We start from the raw sequence: 26,387 nt of genomic DNA, 5'->3' as shown, positions 1-26,387 counted from the left end.
GCAGGAATACAATCTGCTTTATAATCCCCACTCAATTATAACAATTTAGTGCAAATTTAAAAAGAGTAGGAGCTGCTAAATCAGAAATGTTTCTTTTTTTTTTCTGCCTGTAAGAAAGGAAGAGAAAAACATAACGTACTGCAAGATATCTCCCTTTGCATCTTCTCTGATCTTCTACCTTGTTTTTAAAAGAACAGAAGGGGAAAGCAAATAGTCCCTTTAGATCTGTTAGCTTCAAAAGAAGAGTAAAAAGGAATGTACTAGCAGTGAGAATGGTCTGAACAACAAACATAAGGAAAGATGAGGGTAACTATTTTTATTATTCTTAAGAGGCAAACCTATTGGAACTCCTTTGCTTACACAAAAAAGTTCATTTAGCATGACCCAGGGGAAATACCAATTCTTGTGGGAATCAGGGACTTTTATATGCACTGTATAGTAATGTATCTTGGACTGTTAGTCTCTTCTGGGGAACTTAGGTTTTTTTGTTTTGTTTTGTTTGTCTTTTTCCTTTTGCTGTGAACGAAAGGATGCCCTGAGGTAGGGTTTCTGTGAAACACTTTTCCCCCGCACACTAGGAATGTTTAAGAAGTATAAAAAGCCTTTCTGTATGTATAATTTATACATTATGTGTACGTTTATGAAACTCCCACACATCAGAATGTGACTTTGTTCTTAGTGGGATCCAAGTCTGCGTACTTAGGTTTCCCACTGGGCAAATCTCCTGAAAGGCCCCAAACATTTGATTTGTCAAGGCTGTCCATGGGAAATCTTTCACAATCTCTTTCTGCCTCTCTCACCTTTAATCTAAGTGTAGTGTACAAGTGCAATCTAAATACAATCTATCTACTTTACTTACACTGTGCTGACCCTTCAGTCGCAAGTACGGTATCTTTATTTTGTCTCACGAGGTAGACAATATTGTATGATGGCTGAAAGATACTTAATTTAGATAATGTGAATTATTTGAGTATGCATTTTTATTAGCTTCGGTCAAAGTAGATTTAGTTGGTTTATCAATTTTAGGCTGAAGATGAGTAGCCAGACTTCAGACCTCGAAGCATTTAGTATTCTTATCCGTTCTTTACTGTAGAAAAGAGACAGTTGAAGTGGAAAGTTTTATGCAGGACCATACATACAAAATCCATTGGTACTTCAGAAAAAATTTAACAGAAGTTTCTATGAGTGGAATATCAAAAGTGATGAGGGAGTTTCCAAATTTCCATGTTACTACTTTCTGAATTGCAGTTTTGGACTTTGATAAAGATGACAAGTCTGTATGCTGTAAAATGCCGTAGTGGTCTGAATTCTGGAAAAGTGTGGTGAATTAAAAATACAAATAAATAGAAGAGACCACATTCTGGTCTTATTTTACACTAGTCCAAATCTGCGTATCTTTACTTAGGTGCAATGGTATAAAGAGCATTACGCAGGCAGTACTGCCAGGGAGGAATTGATAATTTCAGACAAACCTGCTGTGTGACCTGGCAGTGAGAAATTATGAATTCTGGAAAAAATGCGATGAATCTACCCCAATGGACAACAGACTGCACATTTTGTAATGAGGAGATCTATGCAATGGCATGTTAATTTGTACTGCCTTACTTGGGGCTTGGAGCATGCCTGGTAGGACAGGATGACCGTGAGCCAGCAATGTGCCCTTGCGGCAAAGAAGGCCAATGGTATCCTGGTGTGCCTCAAGAAGAGTGTGGTCAGCAGGGCGAGGGAGGTCATCCTCCCCCTCTACTCTGCCCTGGTGAGGCTGCACCTGGAGTATTGTGTCCAGTCTGGGCTCCCTGGTTCAAGGACAGGGAACTGCTGGAGAGGGTCCAGCAAAGGGCTACTAAGAGGATTAGGGGATTGGAACATCTCTCTTATGAGGAAAGGCTGAGGGACTTGGGTCCTTTTAGTCTGGAGAAGAGAAGACTGAGGAGGGATGTTATTAATGCTTATAAATACTTAAAGGCAGAGTGCCAGGGGGATGGGAACAGTCTTTTTTCAGTGGTGCCCAGTGACAGGACAATAGGTAAAGGGCACAAACCTGAACATAGGAAGTTCCATCTGAACTTGAGGATTTGCTTCTTTTCTTTGAGGGTGGCAGAGCAGTGGCACAGGCTGCCCAGAGAGGTGGTGGAGTCTCCCCCTCTGGAGACATTCAAAACCCGCCTGGATGCCGTCCTGTGCAACCTGTTGTAGGTGACCCTGCTCTGGCAGGGGGGTTGGACTAGATGATCTCCAGAGGTCCCTTCCAACCCTGACCATTCTGTGATTCAGTGATTTGGAAGAGCAGGAGGCATCAGGATGAGTGAAAAGTTGTTGAAGGGCCCATATATGTCCACAGTGGGTTAGTTGCTGGTCCCTGACTGGCTAAGAGCAAGGAGGAGTTTGGAATGTCAAAATGAGAAGAGCCAGAGCTGGGGAGTGGGGAGCTGAGGAGGAAGGGTAGATTAAAATCTTTAGGTGTTACCTTGGACCATAGCATTTTAAATACCATCTTGGGGGGAGCTGTAAATATGTCAGTGTGTTGGTGTTATGTTCTGGATGTAGTATCTGCGCTTCACTGTAAAGAGATAGATGGAGTGAAATGGCAGAGCGCCTGCCCTCCAGAGCAAGATTTTCAAATGTATTTTCCTAAACCAATGTAACGCGATGTTTTTGAATGCCCAGTTGCCTGAAAGATGACACAAGTGCATAATTTTATCAAACCCAATACCAAAAAAAATTCAGAGTGAAGTGGACATTTGGCTGGACAAGTTTACAGGGCTGTCTTCTGAGACCTTCCTAAGGTTGGGTTTGCCATGTGAGCCGGCTGTGGTGTTCAGCTCTCCAGTGTTGTGGTGAAAAATGACCATGGGGTGCTACCAAAAACTGGACCTGGCTGTAATGAAACAGGCTGCATGAGATTTTAAGTTCATCCAGCTATCACTGAAGCCACGGGCCAGTAAATGTGTAACTGAGGCAGAGCTTTCAAAAGAAAGTCAGTGCTTTCTTAGTCAGCTAAGTGATTTTCCAACTTGAGTTGCTAGAAATACTGTAAACATTGTGTTTCTTTTCCGTTTTCTCTCTCGTGTTATTTGGCATGTTTGATTCTCTTTATTTATTGTGGTCTGAAAGTGCGTATATGTAACAGGATGTCTTAGTTTTATTTTCAAGTTGTGCGATAAATAATTCATCTTAAATATAACTTGATGATAGGTGCTACAAATAAATTGAACTTGAGTAATTTTAGTAATTGTGGGCCACAGAAAGAAGCAAAAAAGGAAGCATATTTTTGTATTTTGTTATGTTCTCTGAAAGGAGCAGAAGCATAATTTCTATCATTAATCATCTAATGCACTTCCATTGATTTTCTTTTTAATAGAAAATGAAAGTAAAAGCAATTCAAAACCTATAATAATGTTAGAAAAAAGGGAAAAATTGTGAAAGATTCCTTAGACTGATTGCATAATGTAGACGCACTCAGATTGCTGTTATTCTCTGGCCAAAGGAAATTTGAAACATTAAAAAATCATATTATTTTGTCTTTCTAGCCAGGCAGAGTGTGAACCGCTTGCAATAAGAAAACACTTGTATTAAAATGAAAATGGTGCTAGACATTAATGTATCAATCCCGTGTTCTGCATTCAGTGTGTGGGTGGGAGGAGGAATGGGCTTTATAGCAATGGATTTCCTACTTCTCCTTAACCAGTGGGCAGTCTTGGTTCATGGATGAGGAAGAATTAAAACGTTGAGTCACATAGCTTGGCAAAATTGACATGTACAGCTCAGTTATTTCAGTGATTCAAATCGTATATTCCCAACCAAATAATCAATAACCTCATCTGTAAGTATCAAAGAAAAAATGTACGCTAAGAAGTTATTTTAAAATGGAACAGAGGTGAGTCCAGTTTAAGGCATTAAATGACGGGAGTCAGCCTGCACTGATTTTACTGTTCTTAATATGCAGCCCTGGCCATATTTAATCCTTTTCAGACAAACTGCTCCATTCTTGTGCTCGTGCTGTGGTGTTGGCTGAGAGGCTCTGAGCCATGGAGAGTGAACAGTATGGGAGGGATATGCTCCTCTGGTATGCAGACCTTGTGTACAGGTCTGCATCCCGTTCCATCAGGTGAATGCCGATGAGATGTAGCCGCAGGGGAGCTCTGCGGTTGGGTCAGACACATGCACACAGGGATGGCTGCCCCAGCTGGGACTGCGCTGGAGGTGACCTCCCACCACACTGGTCCCCAGAAAGCTGCGGCTGGGACTCCTCTTCTTCTGAGGCTCCTGTAGCTAGATTAACCTGTCTTTTTCCCCGCGTGCACGTCTTATTGTGGGAAGGCTGCAGAGAAAAACCAACCCAAAGAGCAGCTAAAACATGGACCTTTACCTTGAGAAGGATCTTCACAGTTTTGCATGCTTTTTTTCTTTCCTTCTAATTCTACCTCTTTCCCCTGTTACAGTCTCCGCTCTGTGATAATGCTCTGTATCCAACTTTTCTACCCAATTCTTCCCTCACCCCTTTTCATGCAAATCATTTCAGTTGCTTTCCTTTATCTTTTCCGTTGATATTTACCATCTTTATTGCTTCCCAACCTCATCTCAGGCTCGTCTGGTTTGTTTATGGTGCAGGTTGGTTGTGGTCTGTGTTTATTCAGCGCTCTGTTTGCTCGGTGGCATTTGTTAGCCCTTTAGCACTGCTGTCAATATCATTAATAATTACAAAATGGGAAACTGGTGATGTCAGAGCCAGTTTCCCTGCTGCATAACTAGTTATTCCAGCTCTGCCTGTTATTTTCACTAGATTTGTGTCTGTGATGTCCTTCGTGGCATCATTTGTTCTTTTCCTTGGACTTATTTTTAATGGTTATCTTACGGTTTGCTTCTGTAAGTCCAGACTTTGGACACACTTCAGTGCAGGGAGTGCTGCTGCATCCAACGGGGATGGTTGATGAAGTTAAGTGTATATTTATGTCCTTATAGAATCAGGACCTTAGACTTAAACTCGAGTCTCAGCAGAGCCTGATCTTATGTCTTCTATTATGTCTGCTTCTGGTCTCTTTCTGTAATTAGGGGTTGCATTAACATACCAAGAATAACAGAAGTATTCCACCTGGGATTTTGGAGAAACTCACTGTAAGGCTAAAGGAGCATCAATATAGAAAATAAATGAGGTCATCATGAGTTATGAGACTGTGCTTATAGTCAGCCAGTCTGGATCCTTAAAGTTATTTTCTTTTTCTTTTTTTTTTTCTTTCTCTAATGTATTATCCCTGAACTCCTTTTTCACTTATCAGTAGTGATACATGTAAGAAATTGTATGTTATTGTGTTACATTGAAGGGTAATGAGAATAATTATGCAACACAAAATGAGATTTTTTTTCTGAACAATGAGAAGTTAAACAGCTACATTAAAATAATTCCCTTTACAGCTTTACGTGCTGGCATTGATGTTTCACACATTCTTAGAATTCGAAGGCAGAGAAGATTATTACATCATTGTTTCTGGACCTCTTGAGCGTAGACTTCTTGTCTAGCTTCATAGGTCATCCCGTTGTTCCTGTACGAAGTCCAGTCATTTGATTTACACTACTGCATAGCTTTAGTTTTAGTGTTTGGCCTGAGTGTACCTTCCTGGAATTATCAGTCATTGTTTTCAGATGTTCTAATGACATTTAATTCCAGAGTTTTGAAACCACTAATTTAGGTTTCCCAAATTGAAGTGCCACAGTACAATATAATTTTACTGGTTGGTAGTTGATATTCTCACTCTTCAGCTTTTCACCCTGTAGAAACTGTTGAAATGCATTTTTAAAGGAGAATTGATTATAACTTTGGTAAATGAATATGATTACCAAGACTGTCTGTAATTGGATTTTTACTTAAGAGGAACTATATTTATGTTATCTTTCCTTATTGGATGCAATGCTATGCCTATAATATTTCTTTTACAATATACTCCTTTTGTTAGGACTGTCTGTAGTGCTCTAAAGTCAGGGACGTGCCTACTGAGAGCACTTGAGTTCCCCAGTTTGATGCTGACATGTTTCTTTGGTGGGGATGTAATGTCATCTAAGGATGCATTCAGTGCGTCTGCAATTTCATGGCATACAAACATTTGATTTCTTCTATAAACTTTTACATGGTGAAATGTCTGCCATTTACTTTTAATTTAAGATAAATGTAGTTAAAGAATATAGCTTCCATATGTTTCCGTGTGCCGTATGCTAAGAAGATGGCATACAAATATACTCACAAGAGTTTAAATATAAAACAAGAAGACAGAGACAGTCGTACTGAGTATCCCGTTAGCAGTCCTTGTTCAGTATCCCGACAGGACCCCACACTGGCAGAAACAGAAATTTCTTCCCCAAACCGTACATTTAACACTTGACTTATGCCTCAAAGCAAAGCAGTTGCATCTGCAGCTATTTCATTGTTCATATTAATCGCTAACTTTTATTGACCCCATAATGGGTGTATCCACACTCTCTGTTAAACAGTTCCAGCCCTCCCCTGAAAAAAGGATATTAACTTTTAGCATTTTAAACCTGGTTACCTTTCAGTTTAATTCATGACCCTGCTTTTATCATTACGAGAGAGGAGGTACTTTTTTTTTTTAATGCCACCCATTGTTTTATATCAACAGAACTGCATTAAATTGTCATTCCGGAGCTTGGCCCCAAGTGTTTAATTCCGGTTTGGTGGCATTGACTAGTGGTAATAAGAAAGAACAGGGGGAGTTCAAAAGGAAATCCTGAATTCCCCTCTTTGTGGGAATCAATATTATAATCCGAAAGCCTTTATCTGGCAGTGTCCTGTTATTAGCTGTTTCTATTCATATGTTTGTGTCCATTTTAAATGCTGCAGAGAGGGTAGAAATCACACGTTATGACTAGGAGGGATTTATCGCTACAATGGTTTGGGGTTTTTTTTCTCAGTGTATAGGGCTGAAAATGGACTGCATTTGCCCACTGGTGGTATCCACTTTAAAAAAAAAAAAAAAAAAGATGTTGACATAGCAGAAATGGCTTTGTGGTATGAGTTTATTTAAAACCGTTGTGACAGAACTGAGGATTACGGGGAAATATTTTTTATGCAACATAAACCACACGTGAGCCAAACCAATCAGTAGTTTGAAACCACCAAGGATAAATAATTTTACTAACTTTCCTGAAGCTCCACCAAAACCAAATTTGTCTCATTCTGTTTCCAGAAGTGGCTATATTTGAAATTATTTTTATCTTATAAGTTAAAGCTAATTAACTAGGAAATAAGTTTGCAGCAGGCAGAAATGAGGCAACTAGTTCCTGACCACACCACGGGAGTGGATCTGGCAATTCTGCTGCTTCCTGTCTGGCCCTTCTCAATCCATTAAAACGCCCTAATGGACATTTGTTTTATTATTTAATTTATTTTAGTAGTTCATGCTGCTCACCTCAAACATAGAGTAAGCATGTAGAAGTAACCTGCCATTTCTTATGACTGATGTGCTGTAAAGATCAGGCCTATGACGCTCAGGCTTTTGAAGATAATTCAGCTCCAACTGAAGAAGTCATGCATTGACATTGACTTGGAAGTTGCGTGCAGACTCTTGAGTGGAAATGAATTGCCTCCTAATCTGACTGAAACGCATCGTATTGCTTAGGCCAGTCCGAGGAGGTGTGGGTTTTAGGTGCGGAAGGCTACCAGATGTTCATGGCTGGCATTTTATTTTGTACATGTAGAACAAGAAGTGCCCGCTCTCCCAGCAAACTGACGCACCTGCCAGTTGGGTCACCAAAGAGGTGCTCATCTGGGCCACCAGCTTGGCAATAACACTGTTGGCATTGATAAGTGTGAAAGTCCAGAGCAGTGGGAAGCAAGTGGAACTTTAAGTAGTATTTTAGGCATCAAAAAAAAGTTTTTTGGATTCCTTGCTTTTCGACCTCTGACTTCTCTCCTTGCTAACACTGAGGCTTTGTTACTCTGTCAGGAATGACCTGATCGAGTTACCGGGATCTGCAGTTATAAAAATTTGTAAAGTAGAGAAGAGAAGCAATTCTGTATTTTCAGCCACCCCTAACCACCTCACAGGAGATACTCCTAATCTCCTCCTTTAGGTCTTAGATCTCTTACTGGACTATCCATTATGTTTTCCTCTTTTCAATTCCATCTTGTCTCTGTTCTTATACATGTATAATCCACTATATTATTTGTTGGTTTAATTTAACTTTCCTCTACCCATCTTTACTATTGCCACTCATTTCTTTAAGCTCCATGATCTCTGTCTAATATTTGCCCTGATCTCTTATGTCCGTATATATCCAAGACTTTTAGCATCTAAATAGCCTTAGCAAACTCTGTGAATTATTTGTATGCTTAAAACTAAGGACATTTGTGCAGAAGATTGGGCCATTAGACAATAACTCATTGCGGCTTGGAGCATTTGCTTTAACATCAATATTTAGAAGTTCCATCGTTTGTGTTGCCATTAATAAATGTCGGGAATGAATTGTGGTCTTCTGTCAGATAGTAGTAAACATTGCAACATGATGGTTTATTATGCAATTGCAAATATTGCTTCACGGGGCTGGCAGCGCAGGATATTGTTCGCTTCCCTCCAGACGCTGGCGGGCATAGCAATGCTGAGAAGATGGTTTGCGTACACTCGACCATACTTCACGTAGGCACGTTTGTGTTGCCGAATCTTTGGTGTCCTTGCTGAAGGTAATGAGGCTACACAGACCTTGGGCATCAGAGTCTCTTACTTGTTTAACCTTCCTGGAGAGGGCAATTACCCCGCTTTCCCGTACAGAGTGGTGACCTCTGTCCTCACGCTCTCGTAATTGAGAAGGGGAACGTCTCTGAGTTTCTGACTGCTGGAGTTGAGAGATAGGAAGGGTCACAAGGATTGAAAGGGAAAGGCAAGGATCAGCAATTTAGAGGTAGTTATTAATATGCTGATTTACTGTCACTTCAGTCTAAAGAGACTTTTAACAATTGCTTGCCTTTCGCACGCTCTTCAAAATGCTGATTTCCCCCCCTAGAAATCTAATTACATTTTAATAAGATATCTTTTCATTTCCAGGTGGTTGCCAACCCATCCCTTGCTCCCATACAGTACTGTAGGTAAAAACCAAAAATCATGTGTATTCATTGCAAAGTTACACCCCAGTAAATCCTTTAACTGTGAGAAAACAGAGCATTATTTTTCTCTTTTTCTTCGTGCACTCCTAGTTACGTTAAGTGCTGGCAACAAGAAAAAATATATGCAGCCTCAAAAACCTGAATTATTTAGGAATCTCCATAAAATAATATCACAGGTTGTTAAAGTTAAATAATAAAATCTGGATTAAATCACTTCATCTTCTGTAGCTTTATGACACAATGCGTGGACTTGCCTGAAATCAGAGCACCTGACATGACTAAACTCTTGAGGCCAAATTCAATTCCTAACTCTGTCCCTGACTTTATTACTTTAATCGAGTCACAACCTATCTTTGCTTTGGTTAACCTACAGTGTAGGATATAAATAACCTATAATCTTGGAGATTTCGTGAAAATTAATTATTATTAATGAAATGAAAGACTCCATGATGTGCAGGCTATTTTTATTTATTATAATTACTTATTATTAATTCACTGAAACTTTAGGAAGTTCTATTATAGGCTTCCTGTGACTCAGATTTATACATTAATACTTCTGTCCTCCATCATGGCTATACAGTGTCATTATCCACCCTGAAAAATTAATCATTACAGTCCAAAAAAGGACAGGAGTGAAGGGCACTGACCTAAAATGAAACTGGGGGGAAATCAGTGCATCTAAGTCTTGGGCTGTGCTCTTGCAAACCCTGTTTGACTCTTGCCTGGCCCCAAAGGCATCTCCGTCCAAATTCAGAGACCTCAGCCCCAGCCTGACCCTGTGCCTGCTGTTTCCTATTCCCGTGGCTCAGTCTCGGAGAAAGCTTTGGGCAGGGGACCAGAAGACCACATCGCATTTGGATGTGGGCTGCAGCCTTGCTCGTGCTGTGTGTGAAGGTAACACTGGGTACGTGTGTGGGGGCTCTGCCTCTGCCCATGTGTGAAGGCACTTCAGGTCGGATAGAGCTGGGTAGAGTGACCCTGTCCTCAGATGAGACCCATAGAGCAGTTGTTTTTTGTTTTTCTTTTGTTTTTCTTTTTTTTCCTCTTTATATTAATGGACCCATTCAGTAGTGATTTTATAGCAAGCTATTGTGCACCGCAAAAGCAGGCTTCTAGTAAAGTGCCGCAGCCCCTTTCTATCATGGCTACGGGCTGAACACTCATGCCTTTCCTCCTAAACATCTCGGTTTATGCAACGGACTCAAAAGTTCATGTGGCCAGAGAGAGGGAGAGCATGAGGGGTAGCACAACGTTTAGGGAACACAGTTTGGAGGGGGCAGACCTGGTGCTTACACCATGCTGCAAGAAGCATTGAGCTGTTGTAGCATCTGCTGCTCAGACAGAGCAGAGGTCACCTCTCTGTATGGGAAAGCTGCTCAGACAGTTGTGCCCTTCATCTGAAATACGGAAAAGATGGTAGTTTTGGAAAAGGAAGCTTTTTATATATTTTTTTAATTTCCACACACACACACTTTGAAGCAGTTTCAGTTCTGTGGGTAGCGTGTGCATCACAGCTTGGGAATCCTGGCCTTCACCACTTTATGGCACAGAGCTGCAGTATTATATCTTTTCTTTTTTTGATCGTACAATGTATCATTGGTTAAACTGTTGACCCAACCTTAAAATGACGGCCTCCTTGAGACTGTTGAATTTATATCATTGTTTAGATAACGCACGGCTCAAATAAGAATGTGTCATTATGGTTTTGTGAAGCTTCTATCACATCTTTGAATGACTCGTGAATAATGACCTAAAACTTTACCCTGTTGACCCAGGAGAGTAAATCTCGCATAGAGCACAGGTACTGACTGCATGGAGTACAATACACTATATATAACAATATAAAGATTTCTGTACCTTTGCTTTTCAGCTGTTACATGCTTGTCGGAGTACAACGACTCTGCTGATGTTGGTGACTGCATGCGGTGGGCAGGAGCTATGCCGTCTCTAGTACAGGAGTGTCTTGTTCCCTGCAAAGATGACTGCACATTTACCCCCTGGTCTAAATTTACGGCATGCTCCTTTGACTGTGAATCAACTAGAAGCAGGAGACGGTCACTCACAGGTATAATCTTTTACAGTATTTATCTGATGGTGATACTTGTGGATAGTGCCTCTCAGACTCTGGTGGACTGATGTTGGGGTTTTGGGAAAATCTAGACAGAATAGGGATTATCCTTAATTGATTTTTGATCTGATACTAATCATTACTTGCTTTATGCACACACATTTTGGTATGAGAATAATGCAGAAAAACTCAGTGGTGGAAAGCCATTTTTAGACATAAACCTAATAAAACAGTAACTATCACAGAATCATAGAACAGTTAGAGTTGGAAGGGACCTTAAAGGTCATCTAGTTCGAACCCCTGTGTCATGGGCAGGAACACCTCCCACTAGACCAGGTTGCTCCAAGCCCCATCCAGCCTGGCCTTGAACACCTCCAGGGATGGGGCAGCCACAGCTTCTCTGGGCAACCTGCACCAGGGGCTCACCACCTTCACACTGAAGAATTTCTTCTGAGTATCTAATCTAAATCTCCCCTCTACCAGTTTAAAACCATTACCCCTTGTCCTATATCTACACTCCCTGATAAAGAGGTCCTCCCCAGCTTTCCTGTAGGCCCCCTTTATGCACTGGAAGGCTGCTATAAGGTCTCCATGGAGCCTTCTCTTCTCCAGGCTGAACAACCCCAGCTCTCAGGCTATCATCATAGGAGAGGTGTTTCAGCCCTCTGATCATCTTCGTGGCCCTCCGCTGGACTGGCTCCATCATGTCCATGTCCTTTTTATGTTGAGGGGTCCAGAGCCGGATGCAGTACTTATTGACCGCAACTCTTTGAATGCGACCATCCAGCCAATTCCTTATCCACCGAGTGGTCCATCCGTCAAATCCATATCTCTCCAATCTAGAGACCAGGATGTTGTGCAGGACAGTGTCAAAGGCTTTGCACAAGTCTAGGTAGATGACATCAGTTGCTCTTCCCTTATCCACCAATGCCTTAAACCCGTCATAGAAGGCCACCAAATTTGTCAGGCACAATTTGCCCTTAGTGAAGCTATGTTGGCTGTCACAAATCACCTCCTTATTTTCTACGTGCCTTAGCAGATTTTCCAGGAGGATCTGCTCCATGATCTTGCTGGGCACAGAGGTGAGACTGACTGGCCTGTAGTTCCCCAGGTCTTCCTCTTTTCCCTTTTTAAAAACGTGGGTTATGTTTCCCCTTGTCTATTCAGGGGGAACTTTACCAGACTGCCACGACTTCTCAAATATGATGGATAGTGGCTTGGCAACTTCATCTGCCAGTTCCCTCAGGACCTGTGGATGAATCTCATCAGGTCCCATGGACTTGTGCACCTTCAGGTTCCTCAGCTGGTCTTGAACCTGGTCTTCTCCTACAGTGGGCAGTTCCTCATTCTCCCAGTCCCTGCCTTTGTCTTCTGGGACTTGGGTGGTGTGGTTAGAGCACTTGCCGGTGAAGACCGAGGCAAAAAAGTCATTGAGTATCTCAGCCTTCTCCATATCCCAGGTGACCAGGTCTCCTGTTTGCTTCTAGAGAGAGCCCACATTTCCCCTGGTCTTCCTTTGGTCACTGACATACCTAGAGATGCTTTTCTTGTTGTCCCTGACACCCCGGCCAGATTTACCTCTATCTGGGCTTTAGCTTTCCTAACCCGATCCCTGGCTGCTCGGTCAATTTCTCTGTATTCCTCCCAGGATAGCTGTCCTTGCTTCCACCCTCTGTAGGCTATGCATTGTGCAATTTAATCTGACCTATTAATCTGGGAAGTGTGCAGCAAATATGTATACAAGAATAAAAATCTGTGTGATTTTCTGTTTAAGACTGTTGAAATTTGGATGAAGTTTAAAACTGGGAGTTTAAAACTGGGAGTTTTGTCCTCACCGTATCCAGTAGTTCCATAGGTTAAATTACTGTAATGAATAAAAAAACCCAGTATCGTTAAAACAGTTTTGTTTGATTTTTTATATGTATTCATTAAACACTCCAGCTCAAACCATTTCATAGAGCAGTCTCCCATACTTGCTGTCGGGGTTTGTTATTGTGTTATTTGGATGCTGACCAAACTGTAAAGCTTTAAAACTCTATAACATAAATAGTTTGGAACTGCTTGTTTTGTTAGTTGTCTCCACCCCACCCCACCCCATCCCCGCTAAATCAAATCAAAATGAATTATACCGTTTTCAGAAGGTTTACAAGAAATTTTCTGTTATTGTTATCCTGAACACTCACATCTCTTCATATTTCTATGTTGTGTTTGAGAGCTATGGTGTAGCTGGCTTGAGTTTGCTCCGTTAATAAGGGTGAAACTTCAAAGACTTCTACTATGGAGTAAAACACTAACGTTGCTGTAAAAATATCTGCTGCGATAATGCCTAGGAACTGAATGGCAGCAAAGTCTGGTGGCTACCACTGCTCCTTTCTTCTCCTCCTTTCTTCTAGACTCACTTGTACCTGGCTGCACGGCTATCTTGTTTTTCAGTTTGTTACTGTTGGAATCCAAGTTTTTCGTAACTAACAATTACAGTATACAGACATAATGGCTTCAAGCTGCCATTCATCAGTATGGCTCGTTAAAGGATAATGATTTTCCTTTTAAATAAAAATCATTATTATACAGTGCTCTATTGTTTCTGCCAAAGAGTGTATTCTGAAATGTTCTTTCAAGTTAAGTGGACCAAAACCGGTTTCTGATATTCAAGTTTTGATGGCTTGTCTCCTCACCCGCACTGCAGTTGTGACCAAACAGCACCAGTCTCTCCCATAGGACCTTGCTGGGTTCCCTTCCTCCTTCCAGGAAGGAGCTCATGGTCTCAGCTCCCAGCAAAGGTCTTCTGAAAAGCAAGTGTTGAACATGCCATGGGTGTCCCAGGTGGTGCTGGGGTGGGGACACCACAGAGAGCAGCGAGGGAGGACCAAATCAGATGTCGGTTTTGGTTTGACCACAGTTCAAAAGGAGAAGTCAATGAGATTAGTGTTTGACCAGTCTTTGCATAAAACTTCATGAAAATTGGAGCTGGCCAAAAGTCTTGAAAAAAATCTCATCTATGTGCAATGAACTCTCACCAAAGATTTAAGGAAGGTACAGTTTGGGCAGTCCTTCATGCTGTTGACTCCTTTATCCATTTGTATTTCACCTTTGTGTAAGCGTGCATGAATTGTACCTACTTGTTCATCACTGTGTGTATCTATGCTCAGGTGAATGCTTCAGCTTCATTATAAGAGTTCATTAACAATGTCATTTACTGGGAATCTGCTAATTGTTTGCTAAGTATTTGCTTGCCTCCCACTCAGTTTTTAATAGTATTATTCATTTCACTTTGTAAGTAATCATAGACTCTACATATAAAATTAGTGATTACTTAAGAAGCGAAAGATTTATTACAGAACATATCAAAATTCAAAGTCATTATAATGAAAACACAATTTTTAGGTAAATCTTCAGTTAATTAATACAGTCAGGTAATTCACAGTACTATGGATACAATGCATTTTCTGTAGGAAGGTGTATTTTTAATCATAGAATGGTTTAGGTTGGAAAGGACCTTGAAGATCATCGAGTTCCAACCCCCCTGCTATAGGCAGGGACACCTCCCACTAGACCAGGTTGCCCAAGGCCACGTCCAGCCTGGCCTTGAACACCTCCAGGGATGGGGGCCTCAACAACCTCTCTGGGCAACCTGTGCCAGTGCCTTACAAGCCTTAAAGTGAAAAACTTCTTCCTAATGTTTAATCTAAACCTGCCCTCTTCCAGCTTACAGCCATTCCCCCTTGTCCTATCACTACATGCCATAGTAAAAAGTCCTTCCCCAGCTCTCTTGTAGGCCGCTGTTAGGTATTGGAAGGCCGCAATAAGATCATAGGAGAGGTGCTCCAGCCCTCTGATCATCCTCGTGGTCCTCCTCTGGGCTCGCTCCAACAGATCCATGTCTTTCTTATGTTGAGGACTCCAGAGCTGGATGCAATATTCCAGGTGGGGTCTCACAAGAGCGAAGCAGAGGGGCAGAATCACCTCCCTTGAGCTGATAGCCACGCTTCTTTTTATGCCGCCCAGGATACGGTTGGCCTTCTGGGCTGCAATTGCTCATTGCTTGTTCATGCTGAGCTTGTGGTCGATCAGCACGCCCAGGTCCTTCTCAGGGCTGCTCTCCAGCCATTTCCCACCGAGCCTGTATTTGTGCTTGGGATTGCCCTGACCCAGATGCAGGACCTTGCACTTGGCCTTGTTGAACTGCATGAGGTTGGCTTGAGCCCACCTCTCCAGCCTGTCCAGGTCCCTCTGGATGGCATCCCTCCTCTTCAGCGTGTCTACCTTGCCAAACAGCTTGGTATCATCGGCAAACTTGCTGAGGGTGCACTCGACCCCACTGTCCATGTCTGCGACAAAAATGTTGAATGTTAATGTTTCATATAGTTTTTATGTACAGTATATACTACCTGATAATATTTATAATATTTGTTAGTTTTCAGAAATTTAATTTAAAAAAGAAAATACTATTTAATAGAAGCATTCACATCCTTGAAAATTTTGGCAGTGGTATTTTTTAATACCAATTTCTAAAGCAGTCTGTGAAGATGATAAAAATAACACCATCACAACTTCTAATACTATTTCTTTGTGAAGAGTATGGGATGAATGTCACTTTTGCCCTCAAAATAGGGCTTTCATAGCAACTTCATTAGAGGGAAGATTCCTACAAAACAGATGGCAGGGCAAGTTGGAAAAAAAAGTGTTGTATGAGTGAGATTATTAGCAACCTTACCTGTGCCTGATGTGCTTCATGTAATAATGGCAAAATATGGGAAAGTCCCAAATTCCCATGTTTACTAATACGATGCAGACTGTACAGCTGTACGTATGCACTGAGTTTGTGGCTTCTGTCAGCTCGTCAAACATAAAATGCTGGAAATGCCACTAGAGAGCTCCCAATCTATTTAAAGCCTTTTTAAAGACTTTCCTTTAAGTATGTGGAGTTGTGCTTCTTATACCTTACCTGATTTTCCTCATAAATTATATATATAAAAATATAAAGATGCTGGCACTATTTGATTTCTTTGTGTTTATTATCCCTTTGTGCTGGCAAACTTTACATTTCCCAGAGCTCTGGAAATGCAATTTTGAAAGAGCTGGGGCTTGAAGGACAGTGATATGAAGGGTCTGCAGTCGGTGCCCTTTCCTTGGAGATACATCTTTATATGCAAACAGGTATTGATGACTGCCAGCTTGTGCTCCTGCTGACATGTGGTGAAATGACTCTTGGTTCCACAGTAGATAGAGGGTTGTGAGGTTATAAAACTTATTTTTTGTTTTTAGTATCTGATTTATGTGCAATACCAAAGAGAAAACATTTCTTTTGGGATCAAAGCTTTCAAAACTTTTTGCAAAAGTATTTTTAGCATGTCCAAGGTCCCCAAGGAACATTTTGAGGATGAGATACAGATGCGGTTTGTTAGTGAAGGTGAATTCTCCCCTTCTGTGCAGATGGCAAATGCAAAGACATTCCTGAGCTGAGCCGGCATTAAGATTGCTCCACCTCACGTTGGCTAACCCATGCCAAGAAAAGCATTGATTTTATCTTTAGAGGCTGTATACAGACCTTTGTTCCCTGGAGCAGCTGTAGGGATGCAGGGAGCATGAATCCTCTTCTTTACATTATCTGTCCTTGTACCGGGGACCTCTTCTCATGCCTAGAAGTCCTCCAGGAGCAGGGCATGGAGAGGGCAATTGCAGAGAGCCATACCACGGGCTTATTGGAATGCCGCTGCTTCCTGAAGCTCCTGAAAGATCTGTAAAGAGCCTTCTTTTAAAACCTGTTGAAGGAATAGAGCAAAAGAAAACATTAAACCATATATAACCATTGAAATGCTTTCCAGCCCTAATAATTTACAGGGGATTATCTTTTCTGTTTTCTTCAAAGCGTGGTTTGTGTGCAGAGTGCATCTTTAACTAATTTGCAAAGTAGCCTCAAAGAAGAAGTTGTGGCTAATGTAGAGTCCTCTGGAAGTTGTCCTGGCAACCATTGATTGTGAGCAAGTAGAGACAAAACAATCAATTTATTTTCATCAGATAATTAGAGAAAGATGATATTATATAAAATTACAAAGCATTTTCTGGGCAGACCATTACTAGAGTAAGACTTTGCATTTTGCTCCTTGCCCTACCCATCAAAACAGTATTTCCAAGTTCTCCGGTTGCCCGTGGAGATAAATACCTTGTCCTTGCACTCCAAAGCACTGGCAACAGCTAATAGATGCTTCGGAAACAGTCCTGGATATTAACATTCAGATTGTCTTGGTTCTAATGTGTTGAATTCATGCAAGTATAAATAATATGACGTGTTGTTATCAAAAGTAGCAGATGTTAAGCTAACGAACAGATTTCTGTGGTTGGAACAGGGCGAAGCAGAAAGCGAGACAAATGCCAGAATACAGAAGTCTATCCTCAAGTTGAAACAGAGCTGTGCCCCTGTGAGGTGTTTACCTCCCAGCCCCACGGAAACTGGTCCGACTGCATTATTGGAGGAGGTACGTCCGAGCCGCAGTTGGGAGCGCGATCCCCTGGAGATGCCAAGGAGTGTGGCGAGGGTGTACGACTGCGAGCTATTGCCTGTTACGATAAGACCGGCAGACTGGTGGAACCATCGCGTTGTAGCAGTTCGGGTAAGGAGATTTAAAAAAGCGCACAACACGTGTAAATAGCTCTGCTGCTGAGCACAGTTACCCACTCATCAGTTCATTTTGGAGTCTGTCATAGGTGTGTACCTGTTTACTTGCTGGAACAGCTTTCACAGGGTTGCTGTGACTTGAACACCATTCTAATATCTTCTTATCACTATTAATACTAAGGTTTTCCTCAGTGTAAGGGTCTGCTGGCATTTCTACAAATGGAAATGAAGTATAAGAGGGCTAAAGTTGGCTTCACTGTCAGAATACCAGAGGCATTTCTCTCATTTGTCTTAAAATCCCATTAAAACTTACAAGGAGAAGCTATATTTCAGTTAGCATTTTGTTTGAAGATATTTCCCACTTCAGCTTTTACTTGTTTGTAAATTTTTATTCCTTTTCCCTCAATTTGGAGGTGTTCATACTCAATTTGGAGGTGTTCATGTTTTCAATGAAAGAATCGGGAATTTTCTTGAGGCAATCATATTTAATTAGAAAAACCCTGTGATGTCACCTACTGCCGCTCCTGCCAAGTACACATGACTTCAGCAGCCAGTGGTCTCATCCTTGCAATTTTGTGCCAGTCTCAAGCTCAAATTGATACCCAGCATACGTCCCGGTGTTGCTGCTTGCCAGGGTTCTGGGCTGTGGTTCTGCCCACTTATATTTCATATATAATCCAGTAGCCTATATCAAACAGAAATGGGGCAGAATTAGACATCGAGCAAGCGGGAAATGTCATTCCATCTGGATATTTTCTCCCAGTGTCCATGGTTTGCAGTTCATGGCAATCATTACACCAAATCAATTTACAGAAAAAAAGCCCTTATCTTAGGAGCAAATTCTGTACCCGTGCTGCCCCCAAACCACTAACGCTCTCTGACTTCCAGTCAAAAAAACTTAGGACACCACACAATGTGCTGCAGTAGGTTGGAAGACTGCTGGTGAGCTATATGATGGGAGAGGGAGAAATGATGTCTCAGGAGGAGATTAAGTAATGCAACGGGAACCATTAATGTTCCTGAGTATATAAGGGAGCAGAGAAGGAAGTGGGGCTGCTCTGTGGAGGGTCTTCAGGATGAGGATCAGCCGCCTGAGCTGCATGTAATAAAAGGAAAAAGAAACCCACCCTAATGAAGTGATTCAGTCCTGGAGTGAATTCCTCTCGCAGCTGTTGATGGCTGTTCCAGCTGGCTGCACGGATTCATAAAGCAGCTTTCCGTGGTTTGTGTTTCGACAATGTGCTGTTGTACCAATTGATTATGCCTCTGTGGCCCATGAAGGAGGAATGCTATACCTTTCCCCCACAACATTACCTTTTCTTCTGCAAAAAGGGAGCTGTTGGGTTTTGAAAGGTGCCTGTGCCGTGACTTGCTCTTTTGAAATACTCAGGGTTTTTATCACTATTAAAAAGAGGAGGTTGTCTGTGTGGGGGGCTTTTCTGAATAACCTTGAAGCCTGTTTTCTGTCAGTGATATTTATGTGGCATTTTTAATGGTCCGGCTTCTCTTAGGGAGGTAGTAGGGAGTCGTAGCTCAAGGGGATTATTGTTGGCTTTCTTGTCTTCAGCTTTTTATCTGAGCAGAAATGAATTGCAACCCAGCCCTGGCACAGGACCCATGTCAGAGCCCAGAGGGGTGGTCAGTACTGTACAGTGGAGCCCTATCCTATGCCCTTCCTCCTGCACTCTACGGAGTGCTCTGAAGACCTTTAGGTTTGGAAGTGGGATGTAAAGGACGGGTGAGATGTTCCCACTTTTTGAGTGCCCCATAAGAGTTCCCCTAAGGGTGAACTATGAATCTCTGGCCAGACTCCTGCTTAATATTCATTGCTACCCAGTGGTGAACACCTTCTGTTCCCTGCAAGGTGAGCGGGAAAGCAGCATTGCCTCGGTCTCCAGAGGACATGGATATTTCGGTGACTTTGGGTGTACGGTGCCCAAAAGTGGGCAGAAAGCTCCATAGGCTCTACTGCCATCACTTGGGACCTGCCTTCCAACCAGAGCAGTTAAACGAAGATAATCCTGATATTTATGGGCTCTAGAGCTGGGAGCTTTCAAAGTGCACTTCTGAACACAATATTGAATTAGTGGTAGAAACAAATCATTATCCAATTAATAATTAGCAGAATGTTATTCAATCATAATAAAGAAGAGCAAATTACAGAAGCATGCAGAATTGCTAAGCCCTGAGAAATTATTCATGACCGTTTTTTTTTAAGCAGCTCAGTTTGTCTTGTTCAAAATTAATATCAGGTGACCTTTTGACATTTCCTAGCTGACCATATTTGTGGCTAATTAAGGCACTGCCTTATATATTGAATGCAAATCACTGTGATATCTAGGCATTGTTCTTGCTTTATGAGCTGAGGTTAAGCGTGTTCCTCTTCTTTTTCTTTCCAGTCTTTTGACTTCTCTTTGTTCCCTGGTCTTTTCCTTTTGCAGGGCAGTGCGAAAGCAAAAGTTCCTTTCCCTTGAACCAGGACAGAAGTGAGAAGTTATAAGACTTAGACCTCCGTTCTTTGCTAGGTCCCTTTGAAGAACTTTTACAAAGTGTAGAAAGACAGATGTAAGGATGCAAACTTTGCCTTAGAAGTAGATTTAAGTTTGTGTCAGACTTGATAATGCCATGAGTACAATGTACGGGACAATAAAAGTGGTATAGAATAGAATAGTCTGTCTGTAACTTTTCTCAAGAGCAACCTCTGGGCTCTTGTCTTCTCGAGGCAATGATTTTCACTTTTCCTGACTGAAACCTGGCTGTTGAACTTACCACTTCAGTAGGGTTTAGTTCACTCGTGTCAATATGACTTATTATGTGAAGGTATCATTGTTATCAAGTGAATGTACTGTGAGTTTGTGTCTAATGTAGAAATTAAGCCCTGCTCAGAGAGGTTCAGGGTCTGAGGCCCTCATCTTGCGCTGAGTTTTGTGAGCAGTTCTGCATTGGCCACTTGGGGAAAGAAAAAACAAACCAAAAAAATACTGAAGTCTGTTCATCTGTGGTTTTCAGCAGTCTAGACTCCAACTCTCCGAAGCATGTTATCTGCAAATATATAAGCACCTTAAGCATATCTTCTCAACAGATAATGGATTTTTCTCCCCATTGGTGTAGTTGCCACATACACAGTATCCCGAGGTCCAAAACCAGTGAAGACAAAAGCATTCCAGCTGCGCCTTAATATGCTGCGCTACTAGCTTGCCTGGTGGTCTATAGTTTCTTCTGTCAGGACCTGAGTCCTGGGCTGGAGAGACCTCTGCCCTGACCCAGCACAGCTGAGCACAGCTTGTGTGAATGCTTTGAGTCAACTGTAGTGGCTACACAGGTCACACCTTGACTAATTTGCCTATCCTTACTGCAGTTCAGTCTTGGGTTAGCTCATGATTATTAGCTATGACAAGCTTAAAATTATAAATCCCAGACTTTTCTGAATTTTATTCCTTTATACGCCAAACTGATGTCCAGAAAAAACACACTGTAGCTTTTTTTTTTTTTTTTAAATGACTGGCTTTTGTGATTAGTGTGCTGATTTAGTGATGTCATCATTTTTGTTGATGGCCCATTCAATAAGCTCAAGAAATGAGTGACCTGTAGTTTCCAGATTGAGCTAATTCTTTTTTTCCCCAGAGTTGGCTCACTCTTCTTTTCCTTCCTTTAATTTGGAAATGCAATTATGAAATTATGGATAGAGGTAACTATCTCTAACTATATTACAAAAATGTAATTGATAATTTGCCTCAGTTTGTCTTCCCATCAGAAGACTGGCTTCTTTTGTGTTCAGCTCACCGCTAGTCCAGAGGGCCTCTGTTCTCTGGCTGGCGTTTAGAGCATCCTCTTTGGATGTGAAATTGTCCTCTTAATTGCAGTTCATCCGCTTCTCCATCTGTCATCTGAGTTCCTTGTACTATTTTTGAATTTCCACCTCCTTTGTTTTGAATTATTTCATGTAGTTCCTTTGCCTCTCTTTTTTGTGTGCTGCGCCAACAGGGTTTTTTTTTTTTTTTTTAATCTTAGAGGAACACAGGGTGCCTCATCTGTTCCAAATCAAAGGCTGGAGATTTCTGTGCTCTTGCACAGAGGTTCTGCTTTTGATCCAACGGGCAATTTATGGAAAGCAGGAATTTATGAAGAGTGGTTATACTATTCAAATTCTGCTGTGCTCGCAACAACAGGAACCTGGAAGAAAGATACAACAGACAAATAGATCCTGGCTTTAAATCACAGAGCGGTTAGCTTCAACCTACAGTCTCCTTAAAAAGCTTTAATTATCTCTAAATTTATGAAGGGCACGGCAGGGATGCTCATACACCTCCTTACTCTCAACAGTGCAGTGTTTTGTTGTATGTGGTTTAGTTGCGGGTGGGCAAATCAAAGAAGACTGGGGTTGCTCAGAGGGTCCCTCAGCACCTCCTCATGCAGGGGTGTCACTCTCTTCCTCCCAGTCAGGTCGATGTAACACCACTACTGGGAATGCTGCTGGCAAGTTCACTCCTTGAAAATGTCACCTTTAATCCCAAACGGGTGGGTTTGGCAAACAGAGGCACCAGGAGGAGTTAAAAATTTTGGTGATGTGAAAACTCATAGTTTTTGTGGTTGTTGGAGGGATGTTCCCTGCTCCGAGGCACATCAGGGCAGCGTGTGCCAGCAGTGACAGTGCTGCTTCTGTCCTGATCAGCTGTGTCCCCGGTGTTGAGAGATTTAGGACGGTATGGAAAGGTCATGGATCAGGAATTTCAACTCCTCCTGCTCAAAACCAGGTAGTATCAAGCCTCATGATACTTGATTTTCCAAAAGGTCAGCCCAGAGTAGTGCTGTATTTCTACCTGGGCCATTCCTCTGGGGTTTACGCTGCCTTACGTGAGAGTCCTGGCCACCAGCTTGACAGACATTTCATGACCGACCTGTGAGTTAACACAAGGACCTGTTCTGAAACTCTGCGGTGCGTGAATCCCCGCACCGTCGTTTTAGGAGAAAATGAGCTATTTTCAGGTAGCTTTGGATCACTAGATTTTAATAATCTTTCTGCAAAATTTTATTTGTGTATGTCAAAAAACTATAAGCAGAGCTTAATAGGTTAAAGAAATATGACCCAAGTTTATGGTGGACTGATAGCAAACTTACCTTTCCTACAAGGTAACAATGAAAAAAGAAGTTGGAAAAGCTACACTGAATAAATGCCTGTTTATTTTTGAAAGTGTATCTATTCTGGCAGTTACTGTGGTATACGTTTTTCTGTATCTGGTAAATTTTATTTTGAAGAATGAAATTGTTGCAGAAAACCCTGATTTTGTTTTGAAAAATCTTCAGAAATAGAAACTTTTCTGAACGGGAGTTTCAGTCCTGTTTTTGAAAATATTCCTAAGTATTCCTGGACACCTGGTCTAGGTGTCCCTGCCCATCACAGGGGGGCTGGAACTTCTGATGATCTTCAAGGTCCTTTCCAACCTAAACCACTCTATGATTCTATGAGTCTATGATTTAATTTCATTCTTAGTCTAAATAAAATTTTATATTGAAATTCCATTTTTTTAGCACAAACCATTAATTCCAGAATCCTACGCATTTTAGTTTTTGGTGGTTTCTGTACTTCCGTAAACAGCATCCTACAAACATCTTATGGATGAGGCCACATTCTTGACAGCCTCATTTCTTTTCCAAGGAAAATGGGTGGCCTTGCCCAGGCTGTCCTCTTCCCAGCTCCAGGTCTCACACGTACCAGCCTCAGGATGCCTCCTCCTCCCTGAAAGTGTTGGAGCAGTCTTGGCACCATTGATTAATGATAACATATAGGCCCTGTGTTCAGACTACTCTACCCTTCTTTTGGTATTTGGGTTTAATTAAATGTTACAATACTCCTGTTTCTCTCTGTGGTTTCTCCTATGTGTCTCTGCAGTATATCTCTCTGTGGCCTTTTTATTACGGAAAAAAATGACTGTATTACTTACCAGGACAAAGCTTTTCAAAGACTTCTTGAGGAAAAAGTTTCAGCTAAAAGCTCACCTTATTTTCTGCCCATTCCGTCCCCTGGCATGGGAATTAAGGTTGGGTTTGGATCACAGGTGGCTGAAAAGTGTTGCCAGCTGCAGATGGGGCTGTCCTACCCTCGCGTTCCCAGTTCAGGTCTCTTCAAAGCCACTGTCACCTTTGACTGGTTTTCTGCTATCTCAAAGCTAAATAGCTTCTAAATTTAGCCCCGAAATCCCGCTTGGGCTCTCCTTTGGACCTCTTACCGACGTTTCTACACATCTCCTCGGGTGTGCAGTGACACTCTTAATTACAGCTGTGGCTGCCAGTGGAGCTGTGAGCACAGAAACAGAGCCCGTAAAGGACCTGCCCTCCAATTCTTGTTTGACTACAGGATTTTTAACATAGCTCTCATAACAGTGCTCAAAGAACATTGATTTATTCCCTATCTTTTCCCTTCCTTTTTTCCAAAATCTGTTCGCCATAAGAAAATTTGGCCACAGTTCTTCCTTCCTGGGTGTTGAAAGACTTATCAAATGAAATTGGATCGCAAGACAAGTGTTCAGACATCGCTGTTCTCTATGTTTTTCTGGCAACAGAATCAAAGGTAAACAGCCATCAAAAAAACTATTTCTGAATGGGTCAAACTGGCTATCACAGAAGCTTATTTAAAGTGAGGTAAGACTTCCCCTGAGGCATTAGTACATAGAAATGCACATTCTTCTAGAACTTTGTCTTCTGACAGAAAGCAAGCATGCATCTTATGAGGAAATATTTAGAAGTTTAGCTGTTTGAGCAACATTGTCTGTAGGTGCTGCATTTAGACCTAGTGATGTCTGTTGTTATTCCTTGGCTCTAAATATAAATCTTTATAGCCTGTCTTTTTGCCCAGATTTCTTTTATGCTTTTTGTGGCAATCCATAAAATGACCATTTTGAAGAGGAATGATTTTTTTTTTACTAACCTCAAGCATGCATTCTTGTGTTTGACGATCACCATCAGCCTCCACTTGCCAGACCACCTCTGCCCACTCTTGCTTGTGTCCGTGCCTTTTGTTTCTATTATTAGGCTCGGTCAGTTTTTCTCTGTTTTTTGACAGGTTGATTAAAGCTCTTCCGTGGGAGTTGGGAAAGTTCTTAGTGTAGAAAGAGTAACTCGGTGTAGAAATAGTCTATCGGAGGGTCAGGAGAGCTTTGACAGCAAGTTAATGCACTTGGCGATGTGCTGCCTTGCTTTCTGCAGTAGGCTACAGTAAGAGTATCTCTTTGAAATGCAACCTGTCTCTGCCGCTTTAATGATGCATTTGTCACAAATACAGCCTGTTATGAAGCAAGGCTCTAATAAAATGTTACCATACAAAGATAGATTTAGAATTAACGTTTTTCTCTCCCTATGTGAAGTTCCATTTAATATGTTATGTTAGAAGTATGCAGAAATACTGTTTTAGCCTAAGCTTTTTCATCAATTACGTACTCTAGTGTTCAGACCTCTACACTTTTCCCACTCGTGGGGAACTTCATGATTCCTTTGAGAGACGTGTAGCTTTACTGGGAAGTGACATGTACTGGTGGTAGTTCACAGGATTCCTCTCGTGTCTTATGCGTTTTTTTTTTTTCCAATGTTTAACCTGATTGCCTTTTATACAGCTCTAAGGAGTAGGACTTGCAGTCAAATAAATGGACGACAAATAATTTTTAAGTGGACAGTCACAATTTCCTATCTGTACCACTGGTTGAACCCTGTGCCAGCTAGACATAGTAGCTGTTTTAGTGGGTTCCAGTGAGAGTCAAAGGGTTTCACAGCTGACACAGAATCATAGAATGATTTGCGTTGAAAGGGACCTCGAAGATCATCTAGTTCTGACCCCCCTGTCGTAGGCAGGGACACCTTCCACTAGACCAGGCAGCTCAAAGCCCCATCCAAACTGGCCTTGAACACTTGCAGGGATGCGGTATCCACAGCTTCTCTGGGAAATTTGTTCCAGTGTCTCACAACCCTCAGAGTAAAGAATTTCCTCCTGATATCTAATCTAAATCTGCCCTCTTCTAGTTTGAAGCCATTACGCCTCCTCCTATCACTACATGCCCTTGTAAAAAGTACCTCTCCAGCTTTCCTGTAGACACCCTTCAGATACTGGAAGGCCACTATAAGGTTTCCCCGGAGCCTTCTCTTCTCCAGGCTGAACAGCCCCAACTCTCTCAGCCTATCTTCATAGGAGAGGTGCTTCAGCCCTCTGATCATTTTTGGGGCTCTCCTCTGGACCTGCTCCAACAGGTCCATGTCCTTCTTATGTTGAGGGCTCCAGAGCTGGATGCAGTACTGCAGGTGGGGTCTCATGAGAGCAGAGTAGAGGGGCAGAATCACCTCCCTTGACCTGCTGGCCACACTTCTTTTTATACAGCCCAGGATGCGGTTGGCTTTCTGGTCTATGAGCACACATTGCAGGCTCATGTTGAGCTTCTCATCCCCCAGCATCCTCAAGTCCTTCTGCTCAGGGCTTTTCTCAATCTATTCTCCGCTCAGCCTGTATTTGTGCTTGGGATTGCTGTGACCCAGGTGCAGGACTTTGCACTTGGCCTTCTTGAACTTCATGAATTTTGCACAGGCCCACATATTCTAAATAAGCAACGTCA

General features: G+C 41.9%; 1 protein-coding gene across 1 annotated transcript in view; it reads left to right on the top strand.

Annotated features, from left to right (window-relative positions):
- The window catches only part of THSD7B (thrombospondin, type I, domain containing 7B), a 281,207-nt gene that overhangs the window by 153,634 nt on the left and 101,186 nt on the right, over positions 1-26,387 (top strand). Inside the window, exons 12-13 of the mRNA XM_009886664.1 lie at positions 10,980-11,174; positions 17,525-17,788. Coding sequence (XP_009884966.1) covers positions 10,980-11,174; positions 17,525-17,788 — 459 coding nt within the window. The remainder of the gene's footprint in view (positions 1-10,979; positions 11,175-17,524; positions 17,789-26,387) is intronic.

This window comes from Charadrius vociferus, unplaced genomic scaffold, assembly GCF_000708025.1.
Source record: "Charadrius vociferus isolate BGI_N301 unplaced genomic scaffold, ASM70802v2 scaffold720, whole genome shotgun sequence".
Taxonomy (NCBI): Eukaryota; Metazoa; Chordata; class Aves; order Charadriiformes; family Charadriidae; genus Charadrius; species Charadrius vociferus.
Note: the sequence above shows the minus strand (reverse complement) of the source record. Positions and strands in the feature narration are given on the sequence as shown.